The sequence below is a fragment of the Salvia splendens genome, chromosome 8 (assembly GCF_004379255.2).
Source record: "Salvia splendens isolate huo1 chromosome 8, SspV2, whole genome shotgun sequence".
Lineage (NCBI taxonomy): Eukaryota > Viridiplantae > Streptophyta > Magnoliopsida > Lamiales > Lamiaceae > Salvia > Salvia splendens.
In genome coordinates this window covers 29131095-29148750 of record NC_056039.1, presented here as the reverse complement: position 1 = coordinate 29148750, position 17656 = coordinate 29131095, and the positions used below count along the sequence as shown (strand labels likewise).

The 17656-nt window shown below is 36.0% G+C and overlaps 3 protein-coding genes across 5 annotated transcripts; 1 reads left to right on the top strand and 2 right to left on the bottom strand.

Moving 5' to 3' along the window:
- Nucleotides 1-667: 667 nt before the first annotated feature.
- LOC121746038 (uncharacterized protein At2g29880-like) lies at nt 668-1913 on the bottom strand. Its single transcript, XM_042139973.1, has 3 exons — nt 1859-1913; nt 1405-1757; nt 668-1282 (listed from the first exon to the last, which is right to left on the bottom strand). The coding sequence occupies exons 1-3, from the start codon at nt 1911-1913 to the stop codon at nt 668-670; spliced, it is 1023 nt and encodes a 340-aa protein (XP_041995907.1).
- Nucleotides 1914-8414: 6501 nt separating this feature from the next.
- LOC121743853 (calcium-dependent protein kinase 2-like) lies at nt 8415-12982 on the top strand. Its single transcript, XM_042137232.1, has 8 exons — nt 8415-9618; nt 10653-10796; nt 10890-11042; nt 11633-11742; nt 11917-12084; nt 12167-12294; nt 12421-12520; nt 12595-12982. The coding sequence occupies exons 1-8, from the start codon at nt 8844-8846 to the stop codon at nt 12667-12669; spliced, it is 1653 nt and encodes a 550-aa protein (XP_041993166.1). The 5' UTR covers nt 8415-8843; the 3' UTR covers nt 12670-12982.
- A 196-nt stretch (nt 12983-13178) lies between these two features.
- On the bottom strand, nt 13179-17208 carry LOC121743854 (putative late blight resistance protein homolog R1A-3). Of its 3 annotated transcripts, none has more exons than XR_006038338.1 (3): nt 16615-17208; nt 15609-16279; nt 13179-15393 (listed from the first exon to the last, which is right to left on the bottom strand). XR_006038338.1 is itself a non-coding variant. In XM_042137233.1 (3 exons), exons 1-3 carry the CDS (start codon nt 16717-16719, stop codon nt 15157-15159), a joined length of 834 nt encoding a protein of 277 aa, XP_041993167.1. In that variant the 5' UTR covers nt 16720-17208; the 3' UTR covers nt 13179-15156. The 3 variants fall into 3 exon arrangements, 2 of the variants coding, with proteins under 2 accessions (XP_041993167.1, XP_041993168.1); XM_042137233.1 differs by having other exon boundaries at nt 15609-16100; XM_042137234.1 differs by lacking the exon at nt 15609-16279 and having other exon boundaries at nt 13179-14153.
- Between the last annotated feature and the right edge of the window lie 448 nt (nt 17209-17656).

The following is a 17656-nucleotide window of genomic DNA, read 5'->3' as shown; positions in this document are numbered from 1 at the left end:
AATCTAAAACTATCATTATTAGACAAAAGTATCATTTTATCAACGATATTTTGTGGAATTTTGAGAAATGAAGACAACGAGGTTGCAAGAAATGAAGATAATGTTGTTGATCATGACTTCATAAATTGTTTTAGATTTGAATGTTGAAGTTTTATTAATTTGAATGCTATGAACAAGATTTGATTATGATGAAGTTTTATTGTTTTGGGCTTTTTTAAATAGTTGAACACTTGAATTGTTATTTTAAATATTTTGGACACATTTTTTAAACAATATAATTCTATTATATTAGAACAATTCATTGTTTTGAATTTATATACAAGTCGACGAGTGTATCCACTTTTTGTTAGTGTACTTTTATTATTTTCAATTCATGAGTCAGTGTATTACCCACCTTCAATCTGGAGTTCTTTAATGGGGAAAGTGAGATGGCCAACATATCGTTCACATCAGTTAAATAGGGACCAAATACGAAAATTCAAGTTAATCAAACTAGATATGCATAAGTCATCACGAACGATTAGTTTTCAGAGGTCTTAACGTCGCCCATAATTACATTCCCAACTACAAAACGATTACCATACTACACCATCGGCTAAGAAGTGATGAAATTGTCCAAAAGAGCATATTTTTCATAAGACAAAAAATAGCCGATGTGCACAGCCAGCTAGGTGCGACCTTCTTTCTCCAAGACACGCTTCGCATATCTGGCCTTCGAAGCATCAGGGAGTCCTCTGAAGATCTCTAGCCGGGAGTTCTCTTTACCAATAATGTCACACAGATCGTACCTCTCATTCTCGGTCAGCTCTGGTATGTTTCCCAAATGACCAAAGATTTCCGCCCTCACTTTACCCAAATCCATCTCGTACCCTATGCGTAATGCCAAGGTCTCCAAACGAGCGCTGGTCTCAGAGTGCAACGTTCTCAGTAATTCAACTATGCCGCTATCATCCTCCCGCACTTTGCGTTTGCGCTTGTTTTTAGGAGGAACCTGAGCATTCGCAGTAGCTTTCGCCCCACTCTGCGTGCTACTGTCATCAACCCTTGGATTCGCAAACGTAGCCTGCATCTGCTCATCATAACCTAGAAAATCTTCGAAGCTGGGATGATAATCACTACTCTCACCTATCTCCGTAACAGGCGCATCTGGCGAACTATTCGCAGCCGCATCAGCAACCCATTCGGCATGGCCACCATTTGCCCTGTCTTTGCCGAAGATAACCTTCCAGTCTTCCCAGTAGGGCCAGGACCTTGTGCGCATTCCGCGGGCATTGCTGTCTTGCTGCGAGAGAACATACAAGTGTGTACAAGGTCAACAACTATGCTTAAAGAGACTATCAAAAACTAAGCCAAAGAGATTATCAGAAGGAATTAATATTCAAGGGCTAGATAAATATAACAAACCTTCACGATTTGGTCCCACTGATCATCATCACAGTCAATCTTAAAATCTCCATGCACATTGAACCCGACACCACTACGATCAAGGATCTTTGCCAGTGAGTTGTAGCTTTTCTTCACAGCCGTTAACTTAGACTGAATATGCGGATTAGCTTTCAAATCGGTTCTCGGAAACTCCTTTTGCATCCATTCCTCCACCTTGTTCAAGTAGCCTTCTCGGAACCCATTATCCGATTTCCACCCATGGGCGACCAAATCCTTCATGGCAACCATGAGGACGGCCTCCTCACGGTCAGACCAAGAACGACGGGGAACAACAGGTCGGCAAGCATTTCCTTTTCGGTATTGGCTACCCCCTGGGACAAAATGAAGTGTAAATGGCAACAACGTAAAAAAAATGTACGAATGCAGACGCGGCCGGGATTTGGATAGGAATATGTTCATACAAAACCCAAACCTTGTGTGTTCTGGCTACCATCGCCGGAAGGTATAAATCTTCGAGGATCGGACATAGCTTCGAAGAATGAACGAGCAAGAGTCAGACTCAAGGAAAATTAAGTAAATCTATTTTATCACATAACACACATCTACACATTTGCAGCAAAGTTCGTTAAACAAAGTAGAAAGAGCATTCATTGCAAGAAATTCAGCCATAAAATGTAAACATTCAAACAAATATTTTACATTGACATTGTAGTAACAGACACCCATTTCAAATCACCACCACTAGGTTTAACTCGTCAATGAAATTAGCAGGGAACAAAGAGTGCATAACGGAATGGAAAACCGATTCGCAAAACATAAAATCAGATTTCAATCAAGGAGTGAGCGACAAACGGTCGAATAATCTAACTTGTGTGGGATTTAGCCCGTCAAAATAAGAGGAATTTTGCAGTAGTCGCCGCTTTACAGTGGGAGGCTGCTCCGAGAAACACCGCGCGAATGACAAAATTCACAAAGGGGTTCGCGGTTTTATTAGACTGCAATCCTGAAATTCCTCTGCAACCCTAGGGGCAAAAAAGGGATCACAAGTATACAATCTCTTTGAATACGGTCAACCAAATGAGGGAATTGGCCTTGTTTGTAATTGGACCTATATTCAACCAAACGGCCGCATTGTGAGTAGTCACGACTTCCACAGATTATACACTCAAAGATACCCGGTTTATAAACATTACCGCCTTAGTAACCAAACGACTCCTAAATATAATATACTCCATAGTCCATACAACTACAAGGGTATCTAAAAGAATAGTAGTACTCCTATAAAATAGCGTGAAACTAAACCACAAAAATTATTCCGAGTTTTGTTAATGCATTAACTAATACTCCATTAAGATTATTTAATAATCGATATATGGTCACGCGAACACAGTATTTAGGATTTTTCTTGGTTTTCATAAATGTAAGGTAGTGTAGTAGTCTCTCCTCCCTCTTGTACCTGAATAATTAAATGCTTTATAATATCTGTTTTGTCACGTCACTTTCTTGGCGAAAGCATAACTTTAATTATGAGATATAATCTTACCAAACAAAGATCCCCTCCTAATGGTAATGTTTAATGGGCTATAGATTATAAATATACTACATCCATCTACAAAAAATAGACTAATTTTATTAGTTTGAATTGTCCACCAAAATTAGAATAATTTAAAATTTATTGAATACTACTACTAATAATGTTTATTTTTAGTGAACAGAGAGGTACATAGCATTTGTAACTTAAATCAAAATAAATTGGCGGCGGGCCCTTTGATCTAGCATGAGTGCTTAGAAATTTATTGGTATGCAATGCATTTCAAACACTAGCGCAAGTGGAGTATATAATTAAGGAGTAAGTTAGGCTTGTCGTAGATTGTTGATGTAACGATGCGTATATAGGCCGATTGAATTGATAGATGCATGAGATGATTAATCCTATAACTTTATCATAAGTGCAACTAGCTAGCATTGCCCTCGCAGTAGTCACGTTGAGCTAAGCCTTTCTGCCAATGGACTTTGCTCGTGACTGGGGATGCAATTTGACTAACTATTATTTTTATGAAAATGGCAATTTCAGCAGTAAATGTTAGTATATTCCATTCAATAGGCCATTCTACTGCCACTGCCCACTGGGCTCTGCCTTTCAATACCCATGGAGTTTCTAGCTGAAGTCCTATTACAGATCCAAGCCCAGTCGCTGATGCAGGCCATGAGCCCAACTCAGTTATTGCAGCCCAAAAACATCCTCAGCACTCTCATCCAGTAACCCATGAAGGCCCATTTATTTGAAAGACTCCATCTAGTGCTATCGACCAAGTCATGATCCACTAAGGGATGAGCAAAAAAACTGGAAACCGAATATCCGAACCGAACCAAATCAAAATTTTGAAATTCGATTCGGTTTTTTCGATTTTTCGATTCGACTCGCCTAAAAAACGGAATTATATATATATTCTATTAATTTAATATATTATATTATAATATATATATAGATAGATATATTCTACTATATAATATATATTATTAATTTTATATTATATATATATATGGTTGTGATTAATTGGGATTTTTTAATAATTAAAAATTGAGATGCATTATCAGTCACTTATTTTTATTAAATGAGTGGTCCAGAATTTGCCACATGAAAATTATTTTTAGATTAATTAATTATGAAATGACAGAATCATAATTTCATGTTTTAATTAGGATAAAAGGTGCAAGGAAATTGAGATTGTTGTGCCTCCATGGATCCCGCACCAGTGACGAGATCATCAGGAAACAGCTCATCGCAAAATGACCGGAATATGTGCACGATAAATTGGATCTTATATTATTATTATTATTATTATTATTATTATTATTATTATTATTATTATTATTACTCCACTATCTATATTTTCAGCTACATCAAAGTATTTGTTTTTTAATTTCAATGAAAATATTGTCCTGTTAAATTGAAACGGGAATGACTCATGGATAAGCCTTGATGGCGTGTTCAAACCAATTTCGTCCATGCACACTTGTTTACGATTTTAGTATCAATCCATGCACACTTGTTTACGATTTTAGTATCAATTATCCATGTATCCTTATACTTATTCGGATATAAGTTGTTGACATTTGATATAAAGCTATTGACATGTGTTGTATGATCATGATGCCAGAAGTTGTGTCAAATAAAAAAATTAAGATAAAATAGTTGTTATTTTTTAATTACAAGAATTGTTTTTTAGTTGTTGACACTATATACAAGTTGTTGATAAGCTGTTGACATTTGATATACAAGCTGTTAACATTTTGGTATAAGTTGTTGACATTTGATAAGCAGGTTATTGACATGTGTTGTATGATCATGATGCCAGAACTTGTGTCAAATAAAAAAATTAAGATAAAATAGTTGTTATTTTTTAATTACAAGAATTGTTTTTGAGTTGTTGATACTATATACAAGTTGTTGACAAGCTGTTGACATTTTGCTATAAGTTGTTGACATTTGATATGCATGCTATTGACATGTGTTGTATAATCATGATGCCAGAACTTGCGTCAAATAAAAAAATTAAGATAAAATAGTTGTTATTTTTTAATTGCAAGAATTGTTTTTGAGTTGTTGACGTTATATACAAGTTGTTGACAAGCTGTTGACATTTTGCTATAAGTTGTTGACATTTGATATGCATGCTATTGACATGTGTTGTATGATCATGATGCCACAACTTGTGTTAAATAAAAAAATTAAGATAAAATAGTTGTTAGTTTTTAATTGCAATAATTGTTTTTGAGTTGTTGACACTTTATACAAGTTGTTGACATTTTAATACAAGTTGTTGAACTGATTGACATTTGATATATATATTACATACTGCTATGTTCACATTTTAGTTTTTTTTTTTTTTTTTTTTTTTTTTTTTTTAAATTAACTTCATATATTTATATCATATATATGAAGGAGGAAATTACAAATCAACTCCTATAACAAGGAGGAAAGACAAATTACGCCACCCAGGGTTCGAACTCGAGACCTCCAGGATAGACGCGGTATCCAGCACCCTTTACCGCTAGGCCAAGGGGCTTGGATTATGTTCACATTTTAGTTGACATAATGTAGTTGACATAATGTCTCTGTAGTTGACATCGAGCAAAAATGACAATTATGCCCCTTAGTTGACATAATGTCTCCGTAGTTGACATCGCGCGAAAATTGTGGATGGGTGGCTGAAAATGCATCTCAATTCTCAATTAAGCTAAAAAATCACAACATAACAGGACCATATATATACATACATATATATATATATATATATATATATATATATATATATATATATATTATATGCTTTTTTCGGTTTTTTCGAGTTTTTTGGTTTTTTCGGTTTTGTTCGGTTTTTAATTTCGGTTTTCAATTTTTCGGTTTCAATTTTATGATTTTTCGGGTTCGGTTCGATTTGAGTTTTGAACTATATTCGATTTTTTGATTTTGATTTGATTTTGAACCGAACCGAAATCCGAATGCTCACCCCTAGATTCACTTCATGCATTACTCTACCCTTTCTCCATTTAGTTAGTGAGTTGCATATTGCTACCTTTGTTTTTTTTTTAAATAAGATAAAACGTAATTAATGTGTGTAAATTGCTTATCCATCTCTTTCCTTTCGCTATTTATAGCTCCCATGTCACTTTTTTTTACTCTATCTCAACCAAGAGACATCACATGTTAATTTAATTCTTTCTTATCTTACCTGTTCATGGGTTTCACTAATTATTTTATTCATTTTCTATTTTAATTTACTTATTCTTAAATTTAATTAAATTATTTTTTTCAATCTAATTAAAATATAATATTCATTAAAAATAATATATTACACACAATTAATTTTAATTAAAAATTTAATTTAAATTCACATTTTAACAAAAGTGTAAGCATGTTATTAGAAAAGTTATTTACTAGTATGACATTTAATTAAATTGTTTTTAATATAATTAAGATACAATATTTATTAAAAATAATATATTCACATATAAGTTAAATTTTCAAATTGATATTCAAATTAATGAAATTTTGTAATTTTATGTTGAGTGCAGTAACGAAAATGAGACCCTCGCACTCATATGTATATGCGCATGTTGGCATTAACAAATTGATATGTACTACAAGTATATACTAATATTGAATATTTATTCGAGCAAGGATAACATTTACAATTTTATTTAATCCAAATGTGATGGTATGACTTATTAGAATAATTAAAGCTAATATATCCTTCATGATTTCATATTTCTTAGAATAAAGAGGGAACTACGCAAATGGCACCTGAACTATGCATTTTGCATGTAAATAGTACCTAAACTTTAAAAATATCGTGGATTGTCCCTGAACTAAGATGTAATCACATTTTTTTATACTTTTTCACTATTCATCACAATTTTTCACCAAAAACACCCTCAAGGCATGAAGGGCATTTTTGGATTTTCATATCTAGGTACTGAATTTGATATTTTCTTTATCTTTCTCTCTAGTACTAAATATGGTATTTTCTTATAGTTTGAGTACCTAAAATGATACTCCATCCGTCCCTCAAGAGTATGCACTATTTCTTTTTTAGTTCGTCCCACAAAAATATGCACTTTCTAATTTTAGATAGTTTTTTCTCTCTAATGAGGTGTGACCCATTCTCCACTAACAATACTTTATTTACTTTTTCTCTCACATCTATCTTACTTTACCAATTTTACATTAAAACGCATGCCGACCCCAAAGTGCGTATTCTTTGGGAACGGAGGGAGTATTATTCACTTCACTTTTTCAATCACTTTATGTCATATCTTCATTCTCTCTTTCTCTAATAATTTTAGGAAGTAAAAAATTAAAATAAAAAATAGTATGAAATTTTTTAATATATTAATTATAAAAATCAACATTATAAAATTAATTATAAAAATAATTAGTAGCAAAATTTAATTTTGAGTGTGATTTGATTATTTTTTTAATATTAAAAAATAATTTTAATTAAAACTAAATTCTTAATTTTTAATTAATCATAATACTTAATATTAATTTTTTTTAAATCAGAATCCAATTAAACATAGCTTAAATTTATTTTGATAATTAAATTTATAGTTTTAAATTTTTTCAATATTTAAGAATTTCATAATGTACTTTTTTATTTTTATTTTTTACTTCCTAAAATTTTTTTGAGAAAGAGAGAGAAAGAAAATACTACCTCCGTCCCCCAAATATTGGCACACTTTGACCTGACACGGGTTTTAAGAAATGTAATGGAAAGCGAGTTGATAAAGTTAGTGGATTGTAGGTTCTATTTTTATATATTAGTTTTATAATAAAATGTGAGTAGGAATGAGTTAGTGGAATATGAGGTCCACTACCAAAAATGGTAAAAGTGAAATGAGACAAACTTTGGGGGACGGACGGAAATGGAAAAATGAGACAAACTTTCAGGGACGGAGGTAGTATAACATAAAGTGGTTGAAAAAGTGAAGTGAATAATATCATTTTAAGTACTCAAATTATAAGAAAATATCATATTTAGTACTCCCTCCGTCCCGCACTACTCGCACGTATTTCCTTTTTGGGCGTCCCAAGTTACCTGCACTCTTTCCATTTTTAGTAAAAAATTTCACCTATAGCCGTCATTTTTGACTTTCCTATACACTCATTCCTTAATCTCCGTGCCGAAAAGGAAATGAGCGAGTAGCTCGGGACGGAGGGAGTACTAGAGAGAAAGATAAAGAAAATATCAAATTCAGTACCTAGATATGAAAGTCCAAAAATGCCCTTCATGCCTTTGTGGGCATTTTTGGTGTAAAATTATAATGAATAGTGAAAAAGTATAAAAAAATGTGATTACACCTTAGTTCAGGGACTACCCATGATATTTTTAAAGTTTAGGTACCATTTGCGTGCAAATCGCATAGTTCACGGACCAGTAGTTCACTCTGGAATAAATAGACATTTATCATTTTATGTGGTCGTAAAGACTAAAGAGATATTGTTCTAGATAATTTAAAAATTCAGTCAACACTAACGACAACATGCCAGTTATTATAATTTGCTAGGAAATCCAATTGCAATTGAGACGTAAAACGTATAAAACAAAATTTAAATCGAAAAATGAAGAAATAAAAGCGTGTGAAAAACTCAGGCGCGCGTCAAGGCGAACACGCTTGCCGTTGTCGAGGCCTTCTCCCACAACTCTGCTTCAAATCATTCTCAATTGTACGCTCTCTCTCTCCTTCGTTTCAATCTCACTCCCATTTTTCCGATCGTCATTTCCAAGCATATTCCTCGCTACTCGGGATTTGACAGAACAACTCCTTTTTCAGTCCCAAGATTTAGTTTTTTTTGGGGCCCGCTTTTCTGTTCTTTCCAATAATTCCGACCGTAAAGCGACACTAATGATTTCGTGCACCTAATTTGGTCGGACTGTGAGAAGAGGAAAAAAATGGGAGGTTGTTTTAGCAAGAAAAAACCCCCTAGCCGCGATGTGAACGGCTTCAGATCAGAAAGAGCAACCAATCATCAAAAGGCACCAATTGATCTCCCCGATCAATCCGAAAACCGAGCCATCATCCCTGAAAGGCGGCAGCATCAGCATCAGCATCAACATCAACATCAACATCAAGCGCCGGCGCAAGCTCAGCCGCGGCCAATTCCATCTCCATCTCCATCTCCATCTCCCCGCACTCCATCCCGGCAGAAATTGGAGGCGAATAACATATTGGGGAAGGCATTGGAGGAGGTGAAGTCCAAGTATTCGATCGGGAAGGAATTGGGGAGGGGGCAATTCGGGGTGACGTACTCGTGTACGGACGCGGCGACGGGGCTGCAGTACGCGTGCAAGTCGATCTTGAAGAGGAAGCTGGTGAGCAAGAACGACAGGGAGGATGTGAAGAGGGAGATTGACATCATGCAGCATTTGAGCGGCCAGCCCAATATAGTGGAGTTCAGGGGCGCCTACGAGGATCGCCAGTCTGTGCATCTCGTCATGGAGCTCTGCGCCGGTGGGGAGCTCTTCGACAGGATTATTGCCAAGGGCCATTATTCCGAGAAGGATGCTTCTGATCTTTGCCGCCAGATTGTCAATGTGGTTGACCACTGCCATTTTATGGGGGTCATGCATAGGGATCTCAAGCCTGAGAATTTCTTGCTTTCCAATAAGGAGGAGAAGGCCATGCTCAAAGCTACTGATTTTGGCCTCTCTGTCTTCATTGAAGAAGGTGATGACCACTGCTCTTCTTTTCTTTTGCTATTCACATTCGGATAGAAATTGCTGAATTTTCTTTCCCTGAGAAGAGCTTTTAACTGCCTATATTAATTGTCTGTGCTCTAAACTGTATAAAAAGAGTTCATTTCTCCTGCCTGTTTTATGTGTATGTTTAGGCCAGTTTCTGGCGACTTGTCTGAGGTGCCATGTTCAACTTATGGTTCTTATACTTGTTTGGTTGAGTGATAATGCTGATGTTCTGGAAGACTGGAACTTTGTGCTCCTAGCATGCCTTTGCTTTCTACGATTTCAAGATTGATAGAGCTCTACATTGCACCATACTATGCATATGCTTTTCATGATTTTGCTTTCAAGACAAAGGATCTAATTTATGTTCTTTATCGTAAGAGTTGAACTGTTTTGTGTTTTCCCAGTTCAAGTTAAAGTGATCAATTTCTACTGATTAGTGAGTTATTTTGGAAATGTGACAGTATGTGTTGTAATTATGGTTCCTAATAATGTGGTGGGTTGGTAGTGTTGGGAGGTTAGCAGAATTGAAGTTAAGGTGCCATCTTTCAGCCCTCTATCACTTTATTGGGCATTTGTTGTAGGAAAACAAATCCTTTCTCCTAGGATGGGGTTATTTGTTTCTATATTTAAGTTACCCACCCTGGTCATGACTTATGATTCTGCATATTAGCCAATTATATGCTAATCTCTTGAAGGAATTTGAGTTTTGACAATCTTTATCCTTGTGAAGGAAGAATATAGCTTTAAAATTATTAAAAGTTTCATACCAGTTTTTCTGCGTAATGTGATGACACTGTCATACAGATATGGGATACATGTCTGCGTAAAAAACCTTCTTCTGTACATCCATCCAGATCTTTATATTTGCGTTCTCGATATTCATGTTTGCATTTAACTTTTTCGACACATTTATTTGTCTTCAGTTGAGTATACTAATGTTCTGTCATCTGTGTCATACGTGTCTATTATTTTGTACTATGAATCAATAATTGACTTCATTTCATCAATATTTTCCAGGAAAGGTGTATCGAGATATAGTTGGCAGTGCATACTATGTTGCTCCTGAAGTGTTGCGACGAAGTTATGGGAAGGAAATAGATGTATGGAGTGCTGGTGTTATTTTGTACATCCTCCTCAGTGGTGTGCCTCCCTTTTGGGCTGGTATGACTAACCTCTTGTGTTGCAAGATGACAAATGTTTATGATACCAAATAGTAGGAGTATATTCTAATTGGATTGTGAATTTTTTTTGCAGAAACTGAACATGGCATATTTGATGCTATACTTAAAGAAAAAGTTGATTTTGATAGCGACCCATGGCCTTCTATATCAGACAGTGCCAAAGACCTTGTTGGTAGAATGCTAACAAAGGATCCAAGAAAGAGAATTACTTCAACAGAAATACTGGGTAATTTCCTCTCTTGTTTTTTTCATAGCTGCAGTTTCAGTCTTTATAATCTTGTCTATTTGTTGCTTGTAAATTGTGTGTTTGTGTTTGCCAATGACTATAATCTTATTTTAGCTTGACTTTATGCTAGAACACAGCGCAGATGAGAATTAGTACAAATAAATTTGACTTTGTGATATGGTGTCATTATTGTGCAATTATCTTGATAAAGACAATTATTAGAATCTGCAGCATCACAACTGAAATTCTGTTTCTGTTAGTATTTTCTGTTGAGGGAAGAAACATTTTTAAGAAAATTGTCTCTGTAATTTTGGGTGAGAAAGTGTAGAAATAGGTGTTGGGATGTCAAGAAATCTATGAAATGCAGAGCAGAGGATAGTCTTCTTTGAACTAAGTTTACGTATGTATGCATGTTTTAATAATTTTTCAATCGACCTGTTGTCACATTCTACATTTTGGATAGTTTTGTATGCAATCCATTGATTATATAACCAAGTAGTTTTTTAGTATTCTTTTGCAACATACTCCTAGTCATGCAAGTATATCATAAGTAACCAAACTTGATATTATTTTCTTCTTGTTTCTTGAAGAGCACCCGTGGATTAAGGGACAAGCATCTGACAAGCGGATCGATAGTGCAGTTCTATCCAGAATGAAGCAGTTCAGGGCAATGAATAAGCTCAAGAAACTTGCATTAAAGGTCAGACTTTTGACTGCATTTTCAATTTGATATATGTTTTTCCCTTAGGAGTTGTCAAAAGTTTCTGATCAAGAACATAAATCACATTTGTGATTAAGTGAACTATTAAAAGTTACTTAGGTGAGAGATTCTCTCTACCGATCAAGATTCTGATGCATTTGAGATTTTTTGCAGGTCATTGCACAAAGTTTATCCACAGAAGAAATTAAAGGTCTTAAAGCTACGTTCATGAATATCGACACTGACAGTAGTGGCTCAATCACTTATGAAGAATTGAAATCTGGATTGGCACGGCTTGGGTCCAAATTGTCAGAATTTGAAGTAAAGCAACTCATGGAAGCTGTGAGTATCACACTTTTATATGGAAAGTAGTCAGCCTTCATTAGCTTTGCCACCACCCTAAACTACTTCTATCTTAATACAGGCTGATGTTGATGGAAATGGGACTATCGACTACGAAGAATTTATCACTGCAACAATGCACAGACATAAGCTGGAGAAGGACGAGCATCTGTTCAGTGCATTTCAATATTTTGACAGGGATGGTAGCGGGTAAGCCTAGAAATTGTTTAAGTGAAAGGAAATCATGTATGCCCCTTGTTAGTCTCATTGGTACTACAAAAAAATCAATTTTGTTATACAAAGTTGAAGCATAATGCATGACTTGATTGATTTCAGCTGTATCACAAGAGATGAACTGGAAACTGCTATGAAGGAGTATGGTATAGGGGATGAGGGCAGCATCAGGGAAATAATTTCGGAGGTGGATACAGATAATGTAAGTTACCTTAATATAGACATATTTTGTTATGTTTGTGGCGGGCGCGGAACTTATGAGGTTGCACTTGACAGGATGGAAGGATCAACTACGAGGAGTTCTGTGTAATGATGAGAAGCGGAACACAGCAACCTGGAAAGCTCTTGTAGAGGATCAAGTCGGGGATGGTGCTTCTTCACCGCGACCTCCACGATTGAGTTATGCTTTGAGTTTTTGAGGTATTTACTTGAGAAAAAGCCTTGTTTTCTTCATCTAGGCACATAAGTTTTTTTATGGTGTACTTTTGTAACAAGAGATATAGCAAGTTAGAAATGTTTACGGTTTACATAAGTTTTTCTTTTTTCGAATGCTTTTAACAAAGCTATTTCCAGTTATTCAGTTAATGAATTGTTCTGGTCAGAAACAATGGTAGAGATATTTATTTCATTAATGGAGGAATAAGGAAATTGGGTTTGATAGTTCTATATGCCTACAAATCTTGATCTGTTTAATCCTTCAAAGATTTAATGTAAGTGTATTTATGTTCATTTGAGAATCACATACTACATCTGACTATAAACACAGGTTAAAAGTTTATGAGAAAAAGCATATTTCTGTCTTAAGTTCATGATTTTAGGGATGAATAGGCTCAATTTCCTTTTTCGTCATCATATATCGGTTAATAAAAACTTTTTTTTCTTTTCTTACTATGCCAAACATGCAAAAACCATAAAAGGAGAAAGTTTAACTTTAAGTAGCTAGTTAAATCTAATTAAAGTGAAAATGATCTTACTTTACTTGAATTTCTTACCAGCATCCCATGAACAAGTGACTTGATTTTTACGAGCTGGCATACCATAAACATTCCATGCGTGCTTCGCTTTCATTTCCTCTGCCCATTTCATAACCACAGAGTTGCAGTCATCTACTTCAATCATTTTCACAGAGGATACAGTATTGAGAGGAAGCTCTTCAAAATTGTAGCAGTGTTTAATGCTTATATGCTCAAGCTTTAGGAAGCTGGGTACTGTGAGTTTCCAGCAGACCAGATCTGTATCTTCAATCACAAGATATTTTAGATTTCTAAAGTCGCGGTAATTCGTTTCCCATCCCGGCCTTTGAAAGGCATAGCATTGCAATTTGAGCACCTCAAGATTCTCCAAATTACCTATTATACTCATGTTCTTCCATGGATATCCAAGCCCACTCAGACTCAGTTTTTTAAGACCCGATGGAAACATCGAACGAGGAGCGGGCGGGGGGACAACATCAGGGGCAAGGTCAGGATTCAACACGACACATTTAAGTGACTCTAGTCTACGGAGACGAGAGATACGATTCAAACATTGGAAGCTTTTACTGTTGTCATCATCTGGTTCCAATTCGATTTGAATTCCAAACTTCTTCAGATTGGGGATTTTCTGGAGGACCTTCTTGGTGCAGCTTTGAGCATCCACCTCTAAGAGTGTCAAGAGTTTAGGTAAAATAGTGTCGGAACTGGGATTCTGTAAGCGCCCTCCCTCGATCTGAAGATGGTTTAATTCCTTCATATCCCAAATTTCTGCTGGCAAATGTGAAGAATGTTCTCGTGACTTGATGCTCAGATGCCAGCCGACAGTCAAATGCTGAAGTTTCTGAAGTTTGGATATGGAACCTGGCAATTCCCCGTTGCAAGTGAGTGCAAGAAAGGTTAGTTGAGTTAGTTTCACTACTTCAACTGGAAACTCATAAAGCGGATCATAAGAGCATAGAGTACCCTTAGGAACTTTAAAGTGAAAGATATCGGTACTGGATATTGATGGTGAGGACCAGTATAGAGCAAAGAATGTATACGCGAGATTGACATGATTGAATCTTGCAAATCTTTGAGGCTGAATAGGACTGCATTGCGAATGCACAACCTGCGATATGCCTCTATACTTTCGACTGAATTATGGACATCAACATTCAGTGTGAGGAAAAACTTGCACCTCACCGCTTTCGCTGTTAGATAGGTGCCAAAATACAGAATGAAGGCGGCAAGTCTTGACTTTGACCTTCATGCCCTTCTTGCAAACCATGACTAGACTTTTGTCAACAAGCTCTGCCAAACAATCCATGGCAAAATCTTTCAAAGTTTGGGATGGATTAGGTTCGAGGAATCCCTCAGCAGCCCACATTCTGACAAGTTTGGAAGTTGGGATCTCATAATTTTGAGAGAAAATTCCCATATACAGAAAGCAGGCTTTTAAATGTTGAGGCAAGTAATTGTAGCTCGGAGATACTACATTTGACATTAGAGCTTGAGGGCATAAGTCACTGGAGAACAACTTCCGACAAAAAAGAAGCCAACTTTCTTCTTCATCTAGCAAGGGCATCTTGTAAACAAAATCAGATCTTCCACATTTTGCTACTTCAAATTGCCTTCTTGTTACGAAGGTTTCACCCTTGATGTCGGGCAATAGATTTTTCAGGTAATGCAAGGGTTCTTTGTTCCATAAATCATCCAACACAATGAGGCATCTCTTATTGGATAATGATGTGCACAAATCCTTAACCAGTTTCTCATCTTCTCTTAAATGCATTTTGTCAACAGCAACACATAGTCTCGCCAAAATATCTACCAAGAATTCTTCCGATTGATAATTTGGGCCAAGAGTGATCCATGCATGATATGATCAAAATGGCACAGAATTAGCGAAAACTTTCTTAACCAGAGTAGTTTTACCAATCCCTGCCATCCCAAAGATCGAAAAAATCTCCATGTTCGGATGTAACCTTTTTGAGAACATTTGCAACTTAATCCCTTCCACATGATTTGAGAAGTTGAGCATTTTTGCCACTATTTTAAAAGTTGCAGCTCTTCGATCATCATCTGGCACTGAATTGTTAAAGTCGTCTTTGAATCTACAAACCTGTTAAAAGAGTAGATATGAGATTGACCACTCCTTTTCTTTAATATTGAAATTTAGTTCAAGTTTGTGGTCTGTATAATATTGACTGCAGTTCGAGCTCAACCAGTGTGTGGTTTGTTTTAGTTCAAAAACCACGATCAGTCATGTATCAAAGTAGAGATGCATTTCCTGTTTATCATTTACTAAGTTTGTTATCTTCAGCAAAGTAGAAGTACCTCAGATATTTCATCAGCAACCATGAAAATAGGATTGTCTTTGTCAGCAGCTATGTTGTTCCAGTGCTCTGGTGTCTTCTTGGTGCTGGAAAGGAAGAGAAGTACCTTAATGACTACGAGACGGAGACCTTGGCAATTCTTGATTATATTCTTTCCAGCTTCCTCAAGTTGTGGCGGGCAAAATGGCCCTCCAAAAACAACCAAGCAAAGAAAGTCCCACATAGGATGTTCATCAAAGTCAGGCATACGAGAAATATGGAAACTATATGAAAACAGAGCTATTTTCTCTAAACTGGTAGTAAGCAAGAGTAGGCTTCCATTATCTTGCTTTGGAAATGACCGTCTCAAGTAGTCCCAAATATTTGTGTCGCACACATCATCCAAAACAATCATGTATCTGCAATCCTTCAATCTCGTGTACAAATGCTCAACTAGTAGTTCCTCATCATCTCCTAATCCTAAAGACTGGTCTGGATTAACAGGATGTCCAGTCTGAAACGAGATATTCAAGAAGAAAGCAAACACATTTACTCTTTCACAAGCTTGGAGGCAACTCAACACTAGTTCCACTTGTTAGTAGATCAGTGAATCCATAACCTACATAAACCTATATTGCGTAATAATAGCGGATAACTGTTGGATTTAGCATTACGTTTACAACATTCTGCAATCTGCAAATGAGTTCAAAATCATGGCAACGAAAACACCACTTCCAGATGATTGTTACTATAGTTCAGCTAGCAGAAGTTGTATAGAGCTAAGGCAAATCGAGTCTTTATACATTAACTCGCTTAAACGAAACTCAACACTTGCAAGTGGACCAATGACTGCATACATATTAATATTAAGGGATAATTGTTGGAGAGCACAAAGTTCTGCAATGTCATATGAGTTTTTGAATCTTTGCAATTAAAACATCAGTTTCATAACATCAGCTAAGGCAGATTGCATGATCTAATCGAAAAACTTTAGTAGTGTGAAAATTACCTAAAATGAGAAGACAAACCTTAATTTCATTGGAAGGATAACCTAGTTGACGAAGAATAGCTAAAATGATATCTTCCCATTGATATTTGGGCCTATTGTCACCCACGCGCCGCAATCCACACATTTATCTTTGCCTACGAGCAGCTCTTCAAGGATGATCCTCGCAGTAACTGTTCTTCCGCTGCCAGCCCTCCCAACAATCCAGAAAATGCCATAGTCGCATGGCCTCACACCTCCAACCAGCTTTTTCTTAATGCCACTAATCTCATCGGAGATTCCAACCATCCCTAATTGACGAAAAATCTGGTGTACTATCATCCTCTTCAGGCGTGTCTAATTTTTTGATGAACTCTTCCTTCATCCTCTTCACATTTTCGGAGAAAGAAGCTATTTCGAGCCTCACTTCCTCCATCTCCAGATCCTTTTTCGTAGTATTCCAGCGAATCTTCTAATTTTTGTGCTGCCTCTCTGATTTCTTCATCCAATTCGTTCAACCTATTGCTTCTCCAGATACTGTCATCGAGTTTTCTGAGAACCTGCTGTAGCGAATTCACCTCCACGTGTGCAGATTGTAGAGTGGCAGAGGCAATTGAAGAATTGAGAAGGCGGTGGATTGTGTGCTTCAGAGAAACAACTGCAGCATAAGAGCATACACAAACCGTGCTCTTACCAGCGGCACGGTTGTAGGCCCGACCCTACTTTTTCTGTCTGCTCTCTGATAAGAGCACAACACTCACAGCTGTGCTCTTCCGCAAGGACGAGCACAATTAATTTAAAATTCAATTACACAAAAACATTTCCATAATATTAAAATTCATTAAAAAACCACAATAAATATTACAAATTACAAATAAAACAAAAAAGACATAATTAAAATCCTAAAAATTAAAAATTACATAATTAAAATCCTAAAAATTAAAAATTACATAATTAAAATACTAAAAATTAAAAATTACATAATTAAAATCCTAAAAATTTAAAATTACACAATTATTGGCTAATATTACCCGAGGAAGACTACGCATCCGACGGCACCAACCCCAATTGTTTTTGGAGACCCA

Excerpts from the sequence above, each read along its gene's own strand:
- LOC121746038 (XM_042139973.1), bottom strand. The coding sequence starts at position 1,913 with ATGTCCGATCCTCGAAGATTTATACCTTCCGGCGATGGTAGCCAGAAC. Across the intron at positions 1,758-1,858 it reads TGGTAGCCAGAACACACAAG|GGGGTAGCCAATACCGAAAA; the intron begins GTTTGGGTTTTG and ends ATTTTGTCCCAG. Across the intron at positions 1,283-1,404 it reads AGTGGGACCAAATCGTGAAG|CAAGACAGCAATGCCCGCGG; the intron begins GTTTGTTATATT and ends GTTCTCTCGCAG.
- LOC121743853 (XM_042137232.1), top strand. The coding sequence starts at position 8,844 with ATGGGAGGTTGTTTTAGCAAGAAAAAACCCCCTAGCCGCGATGTGAAC. Across the intron at positions 10,797-10,889 it reads TGTGCCTCCCTTTTGGGCTG|AAACTGAACATGGCATATTT; the intron begins GTATGACTAACC and ends TTTTTTTTGCAG. Across the intron at positions 12,085-12,166 it reads TAAAGCAACTCATGGAAGCT|GCTGATGTTGATGGAAATGG; the intron begins GTGAGTATCACA and ends ATCTTAATACAG.
- LOC121743854 (XM_042137233.1), bottom strand. The coding sequence starts at position 16,719 with ATGTGTGGATTGCGGCGCGTGGGTGACAATAGGCCCAAATATCAATGG. Across the intron at positions 16,101-16,614 it reads ATCCTTCCAATGAAATTAAG|ACTGGACATCCTGTTAATCC; the intron begins GTTTGTCTTCTC and ends ATCTCGTTTCAG. Across the intron at positions 15,394-15,608 it reads TTGCTGATGAAATATCTGAG|GTTTGTAGATTCAAAGACGA; the intron begins GTACTTCTACTT and ends CTCTTTTAACAG.